The following is a 13223-nucleotide window of genomic DNA, read 5'->3' as shown; positions in this document are numbered from 1 at the left end:
TTAATTGACCACAAAGTCGAACAAGTGGCCGTAATCAGTGATGAGGACATTATTATGACGAACCACACTCGAACACATTTTTATGTTCGATAAAATTGAGCTCGAGTTCATCTCAAATAAAAAAATATTGATAAAATATGCATAAAAAATCAATTCAGTACTGTAGTTTTGATTAGTCTTGGGAGAAAAAGATTTAAATATAAATAAAAAAAAAATTATAGAAATTTGAATGATAATTATGCATCAAATATATTCTTCCAAGTAACACAATCAAGAATCAATCCCTCCTTTTTTTTTTTTTAAAGTTATTATTTAATCATCCAAATTAATTAAACAGTGGAGAACAAAATCATTAGCACTATCTAAATTCCTCTTCTAGAAAAATTCCATTCTTCACACTTACACGTACCCCATGTGCAATTTTTCAAACTTTGTCCCAAAATTAAAATCCCACTGACAAATCTCTTATGTTTGACTCATAAAAAACAATTTGGACAAAGTTTCAGTGTTTAACAGTTTTTCACTGTTCCTCAACCACTCCTACATCACAATGACTTACTACCATAAGAAACGTTATTGTGATCTCCTCTTGATCATAACCGCGTTTTTCTTGATGAGTTTAATTCGTTCGACGAGTTCTTCGGATGATGCTGCGATTCTGCTCCGAGTCAAGAACAGTCAACTCCAGGGAAAACTCGACGACTGGCTCGAGTCAACTCAGAACTCACCATGCGACTGGACTGGCATTTCTTGCGACCGACGGAGTAGCCAGGTAGTTGCTATTGATTTGTCGGGTTTTAACATTTACGGCGATTTTCCGGCGGATTTTTGTCTGATTTCCACCCTTCAAAATCTCGACCTCTCCGATAATAATTTCGGTGGGCGTATTAGTACTGATTCTGTTTCTCTATGCTCTCGTCTTGTTTCTCTCAACCTTTCGTCGAATAATTTTGTCGGCAACTTGCCTGAGTTTCCGGTGGAGTTTTTTAATTTAACAACGTTGGATCTTTCCTACAACAACTTTTCCGGTGAAATTCCGGCGAGTTTTGTCAATTTACGTCGACTCGAGTTTCTGTCTCTTGGTTCGAATCTACTAAACGGGCCGATTCCCGAGTTTTTGTCCAGTTTAACTGAGTTAACTCAGCTAGTTCTTTCTGTAAATCCTTTCCTCCCAAGTCCGGTGCCGGAAAAAATCGGACGTCTAACGAAACTTGAGAGCATGATGCTATCATTCTCAAACCTCGTCGGAGAAATTCCTGATTCTATCGGGGATCTTGTCTCTATCAAAAACTTGAACTTATCGCAGAATAATCTCGTCGGAAGAATCCCCGAAAGCATTGGCCGGCTGAAAAATGTGGAACAAATTGAATTGTTTCATAACAAACTCTCCGGCGAATTGCCGGACACATTTTCCGATCTTACTTCTTTGCTCCGTTTCGATGCATCGGAAAACAATCTGACCGGAAAAATACCCGAAACCCTGGCCGCTCTGCCGCTGGAATCGTTGCATCTCAACGACAATCTCTTAGAAGGTGAAATCCCAGAAATTCTGTCTTCAAACTCAGTTCTTTATAGTCTGAAGCTATTCAACAACAAACTCACCGGAGCTCTGCCGGAATCTTTGGGTAAGAATTCGGATTTGGAACTGTTTGATGTCTCGAACAACAGTTTAGAAGGCCGGTTGCCTCGGAATTTATGTCACAGGAAAAATCTTCAGAGTTTGATAATCTTTGGGAACAAATTTTCCGGCGAAATACCGAATTCATACGGCGAATGCATCACTTTAACGTACGTGCGCATGCAAGAAAACGAACTCACCGGAGCAGTTCCCGACGGATTATGGAGTTTCGCCGGACTCCAACACCTCGAGCTGACGAACAACAAACTAGAAGGCTCTATTCCACCCTCGATTTCAAGTGCAAAAGGCCTTGAACAGTTGTTGATCTTCGATAACAAATTCTCCGGTGAGCTTCCGGCGGAAATCTGCGATTTGGAAGAGTTGAAAAGATTCGATTCGAGTGACAACCATTTTTCTGGCGAGTTGCCTTCTTGTATGAATCAATTGACCAAGTTACAAGAGCTCCACATGCAAAGGAATAGATTCACCGGCGAAATTCCGAAAGGAGTTGCCTCTTGGAGGGAGCTAACACAATTGGATTTATCGGGGAATCAATTCTCCGGCATCATTCCGGCCGATCTTGGGAGTTTGCCGGTGTTAACATTCTTGAACCTTTCCAACAATTTTTTATCCGGTGAAATTCCGGCGGAGCTGACTAATCTCAAACTAAACGAATTCAACGTCTCGAATAATAGGCTTATCGGAGAAGTTCCACTTGGTTTCAACACCAAGTTTTTTCTCTCAAGTCTAATGGGCAATGCAGATTTGTGCAGTATAGATCTTAAACCGCTTCCTCCGTGTTCGAGATCTACTAAACCGGCCTCAAGCTTGGTATTCGTCGTAGTCTTATCGACTCTTGCTTTCACACTCGTCGTTTCGCTTCTTTATCTCTTTAACAAAACCAAGAAAATCATCAACTTTGGTGCAAGTACTAAAAGTAAGCCGTCTTGGAAAATCACATCGTTTGCGAGAATCGGGTTCAACCAAGAAGATGTATTAGCCTCACTGACAGACGAGAACCTTATTGGGTCAGGCGGGTCGGGTCAGGTTTATCGGGTCGGGTTGAAGGGAGGGCAAGCGGTGGCTGCTAAGCGCCTCTGGGAGACAAGAGGGTCGTCGTCTGCAGAGTCCAGTGAAGTGTTCTGTTCCGAGATTGAAACATTGGGAAGAATCAAGCATGTTAATATTATTAGATTGTTGTGTAGTTGCATCACTGAGGACTGTAAGGTGTTGGTGTACGATTACATGGAGAATGGAAGTTTGGGGGATGCTTTGTATGGCGATCGGAAAGGTGGGGTGTTGCTCGATTGGCCCCAACGGTTCGATATTGCAATCGGGGCGGCACGAGGGCTCGCGTATTTGCACCATGATTGTGTGCCCGCTATTGTGCACCGGGATTTTAAGTCCAATAATATATTATTGGACGAGGAGTTGAGGCCCAAAGTAGCCGATTTTGGCTTGGCCAAGGTCTTGAAGCACGACGACTTAGAGAATCAAGTCATGTCTCGTGTCGCCGGTTCTTATGGATATATTGCACCAGGTGATCGATGATCTAATTGTCTGTCATGATTAATTAAATAATTGAGCCTTTATCTAATTTTGTCTTTTAAATAAAGTCAATAAAATGTTCGTTTTAATATGTTTGTATATGTGTTGCAGAATATGGGTACACGATGAAAGTGACTGAGAAGAGTGATGTTTATAGCTTCGGGATAGTCTTGCTCGAATTAATTACCGGTAGAAGGCCAAACGATTCATTATTCGGCGAGAACAAAAACATTGTCGAGTGGGTGAAAGAGATTGCATTGTCATCTGAAGGTGGATGCGATAGTGGCAATGGGCATATGGTGTGTTTGGACGAGTTATTAGACTTTCGAATGAACAAAAACACGATCGAGTACGGGGAGGTGGAGAAGGTTTTGAATGTGGCTCTCTTATGCACGGCTGAATTGCCCATGAGCAGGCCATCCATGAACAGAGTTCTTGAATTGCTTAGGGGCCGTTTGCCAACGTATGAATACATTTAAGAAATTGGTAATTAATTACTTTTTTTTTAATTATTTACTGCTTTATATATATATATATATATATATATATATATATATATATATATATATATATATATATATATAATATATTATGTGTGCATGTTGTAATAATATTAATGGTACATAAATTTCATTAAAAAGCAGGAGGCTATGTCGGACATAGAGTAAATGATGCCGGCTTGACAGAAAACAAAATTCTTGAATTGAAAGTTATTATTATATCTACCGGCGGCAACCACATGTCCAAATTTGTCATTCAAAAATCAAAATTGTCACTAATATTAAATTAGATCCCTAGTTTATAACTTTGAGCAATTTGTTGTGTTGGTTGTTAAATTCTTACAATTCATTCCAATAAATTTGAGCTTATAATTGATTCAAGTTTTAAAGAAATTAGGATTATTTGAATATTTAGCAAAACCATTTACTATTTAAAGAAATGTGTTAAATAGTAAGTAGTAGTAATCACTAATGAATAGGAGTGTAAATGAGCCCAACTGAAGTGTCGAGCTCGCATACATTTTGACGAGCTTGAGCCTGGATCATTTTATTTATTAATTTTAGTTTTTAGCAGTGTCGAATCTGGTTTACGTAATCATGCAATGCGAAAAAAACAAAACAAAATCCAACGGCCAAAAGAAGACCGAGTCAAACAGTACCTTTCAAAAACTCAAGTGCAGAACCCGATTTTCCTCTCCCGCGCAGAGAATTTTTCAGATTATATATAGCATACCCTTTCCGTCAAACACGCCCTAAATATATATATACACACAAACAACCACAATTTGTTTGTTTGACTCACTCCTCTCTGTATATATCATCAGATTCACACCTATTATACGCACACATATCTGTATCTACATTTACACAAACACAAACACAAACACGCCTTTTATCAGCTTAATTCCATTAATGGCAACCGCCGTGGCAGAGCCACCGCACACCCCGATGAATCTCGCGAATCCAAAACCGTTAAGAGTTTGTTTCTCCTACGCTGCCTACGCGAAGAATTTGATTCACTACCTCACCTCATCGAATATTCCGGTGGATCCCGGCCTCTCCGACGCCGAGTTCTCCGCCGTCGAGTCGTCTTTTGGTTTCACATTCCCGCCGGACCTCCGCTCCATCCTCCAGGAAGGCCTGCCGGTGGGTCCGGGTTTCCCCAATTGGCGATCCTCCTCCAAACAACAGCTTGAGATTCTCGCGAATCTGCCGATCCTTGGGATTTGCAAGGAGGTTTCGAAGAATGAATTCTGGATCGATTCATGGGGCGACCGGCCGGAAGATGCAGACGGCGCGGCGAGATTGGCCGGAATTTTGTTGAAGGATGCGCCGATTCTCGTCCCGATTTACAGGCGGTTCTACATTTCGTCGGCGCCGTGCGTCGCCGGAAACCCGGTGTTCTACGTGCATGGAGGGAACGTGAGGTTGTGGAGCTTCGACATCTCCGGCTTCTTCCAGCGGATCCAGTTCAGAATGAGCGGCGGCGGGGAGGTTTCGCGGAGGCAGACGTTGTCGAGTCTGTTCGCGGCGCCTGCATGGGCGGCGACGGAAGCTCGGAGGATCGAGTTCTGGACGGATATAGCGGAGAGATCAGGGGGGAGTGAGGCGGCGCGTGGGTGGTGGAGTGGGGAATTGGGTGGGTGTTTGGAGGAGGTGTGTTGGAGGTTGAGAGATGGAGGGTGGAAGGAGGAGGACGTTAGGGAGATGATGATGATGGACGGCTGCGATTATAATAAGAATAATAACAGTACGGCCGAACCACGCGATATCGACTGCGTGGAGAGGCGCGTGAAGGCACTGTCTAGCAGATTATTGCGTGCGGGATGGAGCACGGAAGATGTGGTGGAGTCGCTTGGATCTCCGGACGATTTTCATCATAACTGTATTATTGATGGAGACTTTTGCTTTGACTTCCGTATTACACCAACTTCTGATGCTCAAAATAGCCTCTCATTTTTAACTCACTAATTTGACTTTCCTTCAAGAAAATTATTTAACAGTTTTAATTTTATTTTATTTTTCCTTTCATCCCATTGGTTCATTAGATTTGGTAATTAATAAATAATATTAATAACTATAATGCAATGCGAATAGCATGAAAATAAATCATGGCACTGAGATTATTATGCTAATTAAATTCAAAAACATTATTTGGACAACAAAATTAATATATTATTTTCAATAGACACAAATTTAACCTTTAACAACTATAAACTGCAAAAAGAAAAAAAAAATTGAGATTACACTTGACAGAAAAAAATTGAGATAACAAAGAAAGAATTAACGAGCACTGATGCGAAATTTCACATCAACGCGACGCTAGTAGCACCTGCGTACATTATGCAAGAGATTGACGAAAGTTCGAATACTATCACATTTGCTTTTTGCAAGAGCTAAAAAAAGAAGATAAAAACACAAAGAAACAAAAAACTTTTGACAACTACAAATAATTCGTAAAATAAAATATCTCACTATGCAGTGGCATCGAGGTTGTTGCCTTCGTTCCCAGTTTCCGGAAGGGTCTCGAGGTCCGTTCGAGCATCTTTCTCTTCTTGAGGAATAGAAGTCGACGATTCATCTGAAGAACCTTCCATTTTACTCTGCCCTTCGTCCACTGATCCATTACTGTCGTTAAACGAATTTGTTGTTTTCTCATCAGATGAGTTACTCTCGTTCACATTTGTAGTTTCGGAGTCGTTTGTTGTAGATGATTCCTTCGAAATCCCGTTTTCCGAATCCGAATCTGGTTTCTCATTGCTTGTGTCAATTTTTTCCGTTTGTTCCTTTAGAACGACATTATTATCATCAGTTGATGTGGTAGGGTTTTCATTATTCACCTCGTGCTTTTCTTCGTTGGCTTCAGTTGTTTCTGCCGAAGAATCGTGGTCGTTTACCGGCTTCGAAGAGTTACTGTTGTCCACCTCATTCTCATTCCCGCTGTTTGAATTCGAACTGGTGTCGCTATTTTCTGTACTACTAGAGACACTTTCTCCAGCTCCATTATTTTCCTTCGAGTCATTATTATTTTCATCGGTTTTTCCTTGACCCTCGGATCCCTCTAATGAACTAGATTTTTCGATTGAACCGTCTTCGTGTTTGTTGTTTTGTTCCTCGTGCTCGTTGCTGCTACCACTTTCATCCTTCCCATTGATCTCTTCCTTCCCATCATTCTTCTTTTGTGTGACTCCCTTCTCTTCTATTGGGTTCTCTTGTGAGGATTCACTTTCTTTCTCATTTATCTTACCATTCTCTTCGTTTTTCTTCTCTTTCTGCTCGTTTTCTCCGGTTGTTTCTTCACCTTTGTTCTCTTTGCTCTCGTTCTCTCCTGTTTTTTCTTCTCCTTTGATCTCTTTGATCTCGTTCTCTTCTTTTGTTCCTTCACTTTTATAATCTTTCTTCTCACCCTCTCCTGTTGTTTCTTCAGTTTTGCTCTCGTTTTCTGTCGTTGTTTCTTTGTTTTTGCTGTCTTGGATCTCACTCTCGCCCGTCGTTTCTTCACCTTTATTCTCAATGCTCTCACCTCCTCCACTTATTTCCTCACTCTTGCGCTCTTTGTTCTCGCTCTTGCCCGTCGTTTCTTCACCCTCTTTGTTCTCGCTTCTGCCCATCGTTTCTTCACCCTCTTTGTTCTCGCTCCTGCCCGTCGTTTCTTCACCCTCTTTATTCTCACTTCTGCCCGTCGTTTCTTCACTTTTGTTCTCTTTGTTCTCACTATCGCCCATCGTTTCTTCACTTTTGTTCTCTTTGTTCTCACTCTCGCCCATCGATTCTTCACCTTTGTTCTCTTTGTTCTCACCCTCGCCCGTCGATTCTTCACTTCTGTTCTCTTTGTTCTCACTCTCGCCCGTTGTTTCTTCACTTCTGTTCTCTTTGCTGTCACTATCTTCCGTTTTCTCTTCACTATTTTCTTTGCTCTCACTCTCTCCACCTGCTTCTTCTTCACTCTTGCCCTCTTTGATCTCATTCTCTCCGGTTACTTCTTCTTCACGTTTTCCCTCTCTGCTTTCACTATCTCCATCATTCTCTCTCGTTAGTTCGCTTTTAATCCCTTCACCATCCCCTTCTTTAACATCATCTCCTTTCTCCTCATTCCCCTTCTCTTCACTATTCAAACCACCGTTTTCTTCTTTCCCATTCTCATGCTCCTCATTTTCCTTTTCTGTACTCGTTTCACTTTCCTCGTCTCTACCCGTTTCCTTCTCTTCACTGTCCGTCGTCTTATCCTCATTCTCTTCTTCTCTGTTCTCGTTCTCCTTACTATCTTCAATGTCCTTTCTGTCATCCACCGAATTCTCTCCCTCATGCCACTGATCCTCCGGCTTATTTTCATCGTCAAAATGCGATTTCTCCTCCGTTTGATGGTCATCCTCTTTCTCCTTCTCTTCAGAAACATCTTCTTGTTCTTCTTCGATCTTCGGCTGGAGATCCTTTCTCCCTAACTTGATACGATCACTCTCCTCTTCAATCTTGGACAAAACTTTCGCATTCTCTAACGATGCCTTTTTGTCACGAGAGTGCTGCACTTGGTAGAGCAGCCATATCGAAACACCGAGCAAGAGACATATCTGCAGCACGTGCTTCACTTTGATCCCTTTGTTTCTCCCGCTCCTTCGAGGCGATTGCCTGAACATGATTTCCTTTGCTTCAACAAAAAAGAACCCGATTTTTGCAAATGTTTCCTGTCGAAATCATCAAAAAAAATTGTAAGTTTAGCTGAATCATTTGCAATATAAATTTACAGAAAAGGCAAACACCTATTTTCAAGAACATTAGATACAGACAAGGGCAATTGTTTAAGGGTGGCCAATCCTAGGAACCACTACCACCACCACCTTGTTAATGCAGACCAGATGTACAAAACGACAATTGATGTTTTGTCAATACCATATAATCTTGAATCTGCTGTAAAATTCACTTATTAATGTCATCAGATCTAAGTAATTCACAAAGTCAAGTGTTATTAAAGATTGTTACTCTATATCCAAACAAAACAGAATGCCTGCATTAAAGAGCTTCTTATATAGGCAACAAAACTCAATCAATTTGATCTTTGATTCATAATAAATGCTGAGACTGAACCATAACTACTGATCAACAAATTATTTGGACAACCCAACAAAAAACTCAAAAATTGCCATGATTAGCAAAACAAAAAAGGGCAATGAATAATTAAAGCCTATAAAACAGAACAAATTCCCAATTCATAACAGATCCATACATCTTCGCCGATCACATTGCAGAATTGATGAACAAATATGAAAAAAAAAATTAAAAAATTAAAAAAAAGGTCGAACCTGATGATGATGGAGGTGTACAGATCCCTGATTTCAGCGATGCTTTCGCAGTGATAAATATGCAATAAAAAAGGTGTAATGTGGATGAAATGACTTGTTTTTATGGGTTGCTTAGAAAAAGTGAAAAGGCGAAGAGGGGAAAGCGGCAGTCAGTTGCCCTATCAACATATTTTTTAGAAGAGAAGCAAATGAATTTTTTTCCAGAGGTTAAAATGAAACTTTCAGAAAGGAATTGTGAAATGGAAGAAAGATGATTTCCGCTGTGCAGATCTGGAATCTGCTTCAATGTGTACCACTACTCTGCCTGTATTTAATTCACATATATTACTATATATATATTTTGTGTTATTTGTATGTATACATTGACATAGATATACAGAGAGAGAGAGAGAGAGATTTTCGACTGTCTTCACGGACTCGCACGCGCGTTGGAGTATGTTAATTGTTACCGGACCGACACTTTATTTTATTAATAATCTTTGTAAATGTTACTCCACGTAATATCTGATGAATTTAATTGGGTTTCAATTCATTGTAAATTAAAAATAATATATTTATTTTGAATTCATAGAAAATAAGTTATTAATTAATTATTTATCAAAAAAAAAAGTTATTAATTAATCTAATATTTGGTCAAATTATGAGGTATGGTCAAATTATGAAAAAATCCTTCATATTTCGATAATTACAACTGTTAATCTCAAATTTAAATGTCTGCAAAATAAATTACAAGACAAGAAAATATAGAAACAAATAAATATATTTAATCAAAACGAAATGGGTTACAATCTTTGTTGATTCCTCTGATTCTTCTCCTAAATTTAATCCAAAGGCCGAAGCTTGTTCTTGAATTGAGAGCTTGATTCCTTCCTTGATTTGCGGAAGTAGATATGAATATCTAGAAATCGATTTGGGGATTTCTAGGTCTTGTGGATATGATGCCTTGATGAAGATATAGAACCTCCGCGGTTGTTGTTCTTCGTCGTGGCAAGAGCTCGAGACTTGAGAGCTTTTGAGTGCTTGATGTACGCCTTGCTTGATGCTTGTGTCCTCGTCTTGTATTTTTATACGCTCGGTTTAGGGTTTCTTGACTTGAAACTTGGGCGGTTGGGCTTGAACTCTTGCAACTTCATGTGGACGACTAGATTTTATAAGCTCAAATAGTTAACCCAAATGAATAAGAATTTAGTACTTATTTTGAGTTAATCCACATTACCCATTCGTGGAGCCCAAATTTAGTGTGGACTTCGATATACAGCCCAAATTTCTTACGGGCTTTGATTTAAGATCCAAATTGATAACCGGTTTATTTGGGTTATTAATTTGAAATTTAATCTCTAAAATTTGATATAAGTCCAAATTTATTATGGACTTTCATTCGAGATCCGGATTAATAACCAATTTATTTAGGCCATTAATTCGTAATTTAAACTTAAGTTTGATGTCAACAACAACCTGCATCCATCAACTATAAATATTTGTACACATCCACCTTTGTTGTATCAAATTTATTAGAATCTTCTAAATGATATGAAATATTCTCAATTTTGTACCATTTTATCTCATTCGAGCTCCACATTTTGAAACCATATGATCGTAAGATGTGTTTTTTGGCTTGTATATAATAGATTGTGGTGCGTCGGAAACTACATTTTCACACAAAACGAGTACAAACTAGAAAACATTCCACGAAATCTAAAAGATTATGTTGAATTCGACATCATATGGGTGGACGTGTAAGAATATTCATGGTCGATGGGTAATTATAATTATCCAACTATAAGAGATTTTTTTGTAATTTGACCATACTTCAAGGTGGTCTTAATATATCATTTATGAACTATTCAAGGATTTTGCTAGTGGGCCAAGCCCGTCCGATTCTCCTCTGTTATAGGAATGACGCATAATTGGGCTTATTGTAAATATTAGCAATTGGGAAGGCCCAAATCGGAAGTCAAAATCACATTGAAAGAATCCAATACGCTGACGTGTCATCTTATTGAGCGCAGAGATCACATTTCCAGGGTTGGCTTGGCTGAGAGACGGTGAATTCAATTTGAGTCGGCCACTCCATTTTATATTCTTCATTCTCCTCTTCTCACTGGCTATCGACTCTCGCCGGAAACCTAAAAATCAAAGCTTCAATCTTTATCACCATCATCGTCTAATTCCTGAAATTGCGGACTGATATACTCGAAGATGGCCTCGAAGCTTCTTTCAGCCGCTATTCGCGGCGGTAGACTCTGCAAGCGCACCGCTTCCCCCTTCCACCCCCTTTCCACCGCCGCGGCGGCGGCGGTGGAGCCTCTGGAAGAGGAGACGAGCGGCGTATCGATGAAGGGGGTCAAAATCTCCGGCAGACCCCTCTACCTCGATATGCAGGCGACTTCGCCGGTGGACCCTAGAGTCCTCGACGCCATGCTCCCCTACTACCTCTCCCGCTACGGAAACCCCCACTCCCGGACCCACCTCTACGGCTGGGAATCCGAGAACGCCGTCGAATCAGCCCGCGCCCAAATCTCAGCCCTAATCAACGCCTCCCCGAAGGAAATAATCTTCACCTCCGGCGCCACCGAGTCCAACAACATCTCAATCAAGGGCGTCCTCCACTTCTACAAGGACAAGAAGCGCCACGTCATCACCACCCAGACCGAGCACAAGTGCGTCCTCGACTCGTGCCGCCACCTCCAGCAGGAGGGCTTCGACATCACCTACCTCCCCGTCAACCCCGACGGCCTCATCGACCTGGAAAAGCTCCGCGCCGCCATCCGCCCCGACACCGGCCTCGTCTCCGTCATGATGGTCAACAACGAGATCGGCGTGATTCAGCCCATGGAAGAAATCGGAAAAATCTGCAAGGAATTCAACGTCCCTTTTCACACCGACGCCGCCCAAGCCCTCGGCAAGGTTCCGATCGACGTCGACAAAATGAACATAAGCCTCATGTCGTTGAGCGGCCACAAGATCTACGGTCCGAAAGGGATCGGAGCTCTGTACATGAGACGTAGGCCGAGAATTAGGGTTGAGCCACAAATGAACGGCGGCGGGCAAGAGAGAGGGATAAGGAGCGGCACAGTACCCGCGCCGCTAGTCGTAGGCTTCGGCGCCGCCTGCCAGCTGGCGATGGAGGAGATGGAGTACGACGAGAAGAGGATAACCGCGTTGAAGGACCGTCTGCTGAACGGAATTCGAGGCAAGCTCGAAGGGGTGGTTGTCAACGGTAGTGAAGAGAGGCGGTACGCCGGTAACGTGAACCTTTCGTTCGCGTTCGTGGAAGGTGAGAGCCTTCTGATGGGGCTAAAGGAGGTGGCTGTATCTAGCGGCAGCGCTTGCACGAGTGCGAGTTTGGAGCCTTCGTATGTGCTGAGAGCTTTGGGAGTCGAGGAAGACATGGCGCATACTTCTATACGATACGGGATCGGAAGGTTTACCACAGAAGACGAAATCGATAGGGCGGTGGATCTGACGGTGAAGCAGGTGGAGAAGCTGAGGGAAATGAGCCCTCTTTACGAGATGTATAAGGATGGTATCGATATCAAGAGTATTCAATGGTCGCAGCACTGAGGGTTTTGTTTGATTGTAACGATAAATTTGGGGTGCAGGACAACTAATGGAATGGCTTTCGCAGGGTTTTTTTCTTAACCAGGTTTTTATCTCTGTACATGCTTTAGAACATGTATCTATAGTTTTGCACTGCGGTTTTTATATTTGTTGCTAGATGAATGAATGAATGCTTTTTGCTGTTTTATAACCGTGTTGGTGGACGAATAATTATAACCTGGTATTTATGATCATGGAAGATTTTATAATTTTCGGTAGCTGTGGTGACCATTGTTTTGGATGCATTCATGATTTAAATGTTCGATTATGAGAATTGAGTTATAGTGTTTAAGAAGATACGGTTGCGTTTGATGACGTTTTAGTATAGTATACATGTTTATGGTTAAGCACTTGGTTTCAGATAGTGTATTTTCATTGTATTGCCAAAGAATCGACAAGTTCCCTTATTTACTTACTTGGTTGTGCTCTTGCAGCAACTGTCGGGTTTTTTTCTGGTACCTAACTGTTGCTGCAACGTAAATATGTTAGAACATTTCTTTCGTTAACTAGATTGATATACTCCGTTACGTAAATATGGTCTTGTGTAGTAGACAGTAGTTCTTGAATTTTAGTTTAATGTTCCTAGATCTGTATAGGGCTAGTTATTTTCGTGTTTACTCCATTGATAAGAACATTCACCTGTGAATATATTACGCCGAC

General features: G+C 41.2%; 4 protein-coding genes across 5 annotated transcripts; 3 read left to right on the top strand and 1 right to left on the bottom strand.

Moving 5' to 3' along the window:
* Positions 1–432: 432 nt before the first annotated feature.
* On the top strand, positions 433–3891 carry HSL2 (HAESA-like 2). The gene is made up of 3 exons (XM_088821670.1): positions 433–3158; positions 3278–3652; positions 3811–3891. The coding sequence occupies exons 1-2, from the start codon at positions 551–553 to the stop codon at positions 3643–3645; spliced, it is 2976 nt and encodes a 991-aa protein (XP_088677796.1). The 5' UTR covers positions 433–550; the 3' UTR covers positions 3646–3652; positions 3811–3891.
* Positions 3892–4359: 468 nt separating this feature from the next.
* Positions 4360–5697, top strand: LOC105975871 (uncharacterized). Its single transcript, XM_013001114.2, has one exon. It carries the CDS (start codon positions 4579–4581, stop codon positions 5635–5637), a length of 1059 nt encoding a protein of 352 aa, XP_012856568.2. The 5' UTR covers positions 4360–4578; the 3' UTR covers positions 5638–5697.
* A 122-nt stretch (positions 5698–5819) lies between these two features.
* Positions 5820–9446, bottom strand: LOC105973754 (uncharacterized). Of its 2 annotated transcripts, XM_088821667.1 has the most exons (3): positions 8964–9446; positions 7338–8348; positions 5820–7265 (listed from the first exon to the last, which is right to left on the bottom strand). In XM_088821667.1, exons 2-3 carry the CDS (start codon positions 8298–8300, stop codon positions 6141–6143), a joined length of 2088 nt encoding a protein of 695 aa, XP_088677793.1. In that variant the 5' UTR covers positions 8301–8348; positions 8964–9446; the 3' UTR covers positions 5820–6140. The 2 variants fall into 2 exon arrangements, with proteins under 2 accessions (XP_088677793.1, XP_012854251.2); XM_012998797.2 differs by having other exon boundaries at positions 5820–8348.
* Positions 9447–10921: 1475 nt separating this feature from the next.
* NFS1 (nitrogen fixation S (NIFS)-like 1) lies at positions 10922–12772 on the top strand. The gene has a single exon (XM_088821668.1). The coding sequence runs from the start codon at positions 11163–11165 to the stop codon at positions 12525–12527; it is 1365 nt and encodes a 454-aa protein (XP_088677794.1). The 5' UTR covers positions 10922–11162; the 3' UTR covers positions 12528–12772.
* Positions 12773–13223: the final 451 nt, after the last annotated feature.

The sequence above is a fragment of the Erythranthe guttata genome, chromosome 8 (assembly GCF_056151865.1).
Source record: "Erythranthe guttata isolate IM_541 chromosome 8, IM_541, whole genome shotgun sequence".
Lineage (NCBI taxonomy): Eukaryota > Viridiplantae > Streptophyta > Magnoliopsida > Lamiales > Phrymaceae > Erythranthe > Erythranthe guttata.
The sequence above is the reverse complement of the archived record's forward strand: the minus strand, read 5'-3'. Positions and strand labels throughout refer to the sequence as shown.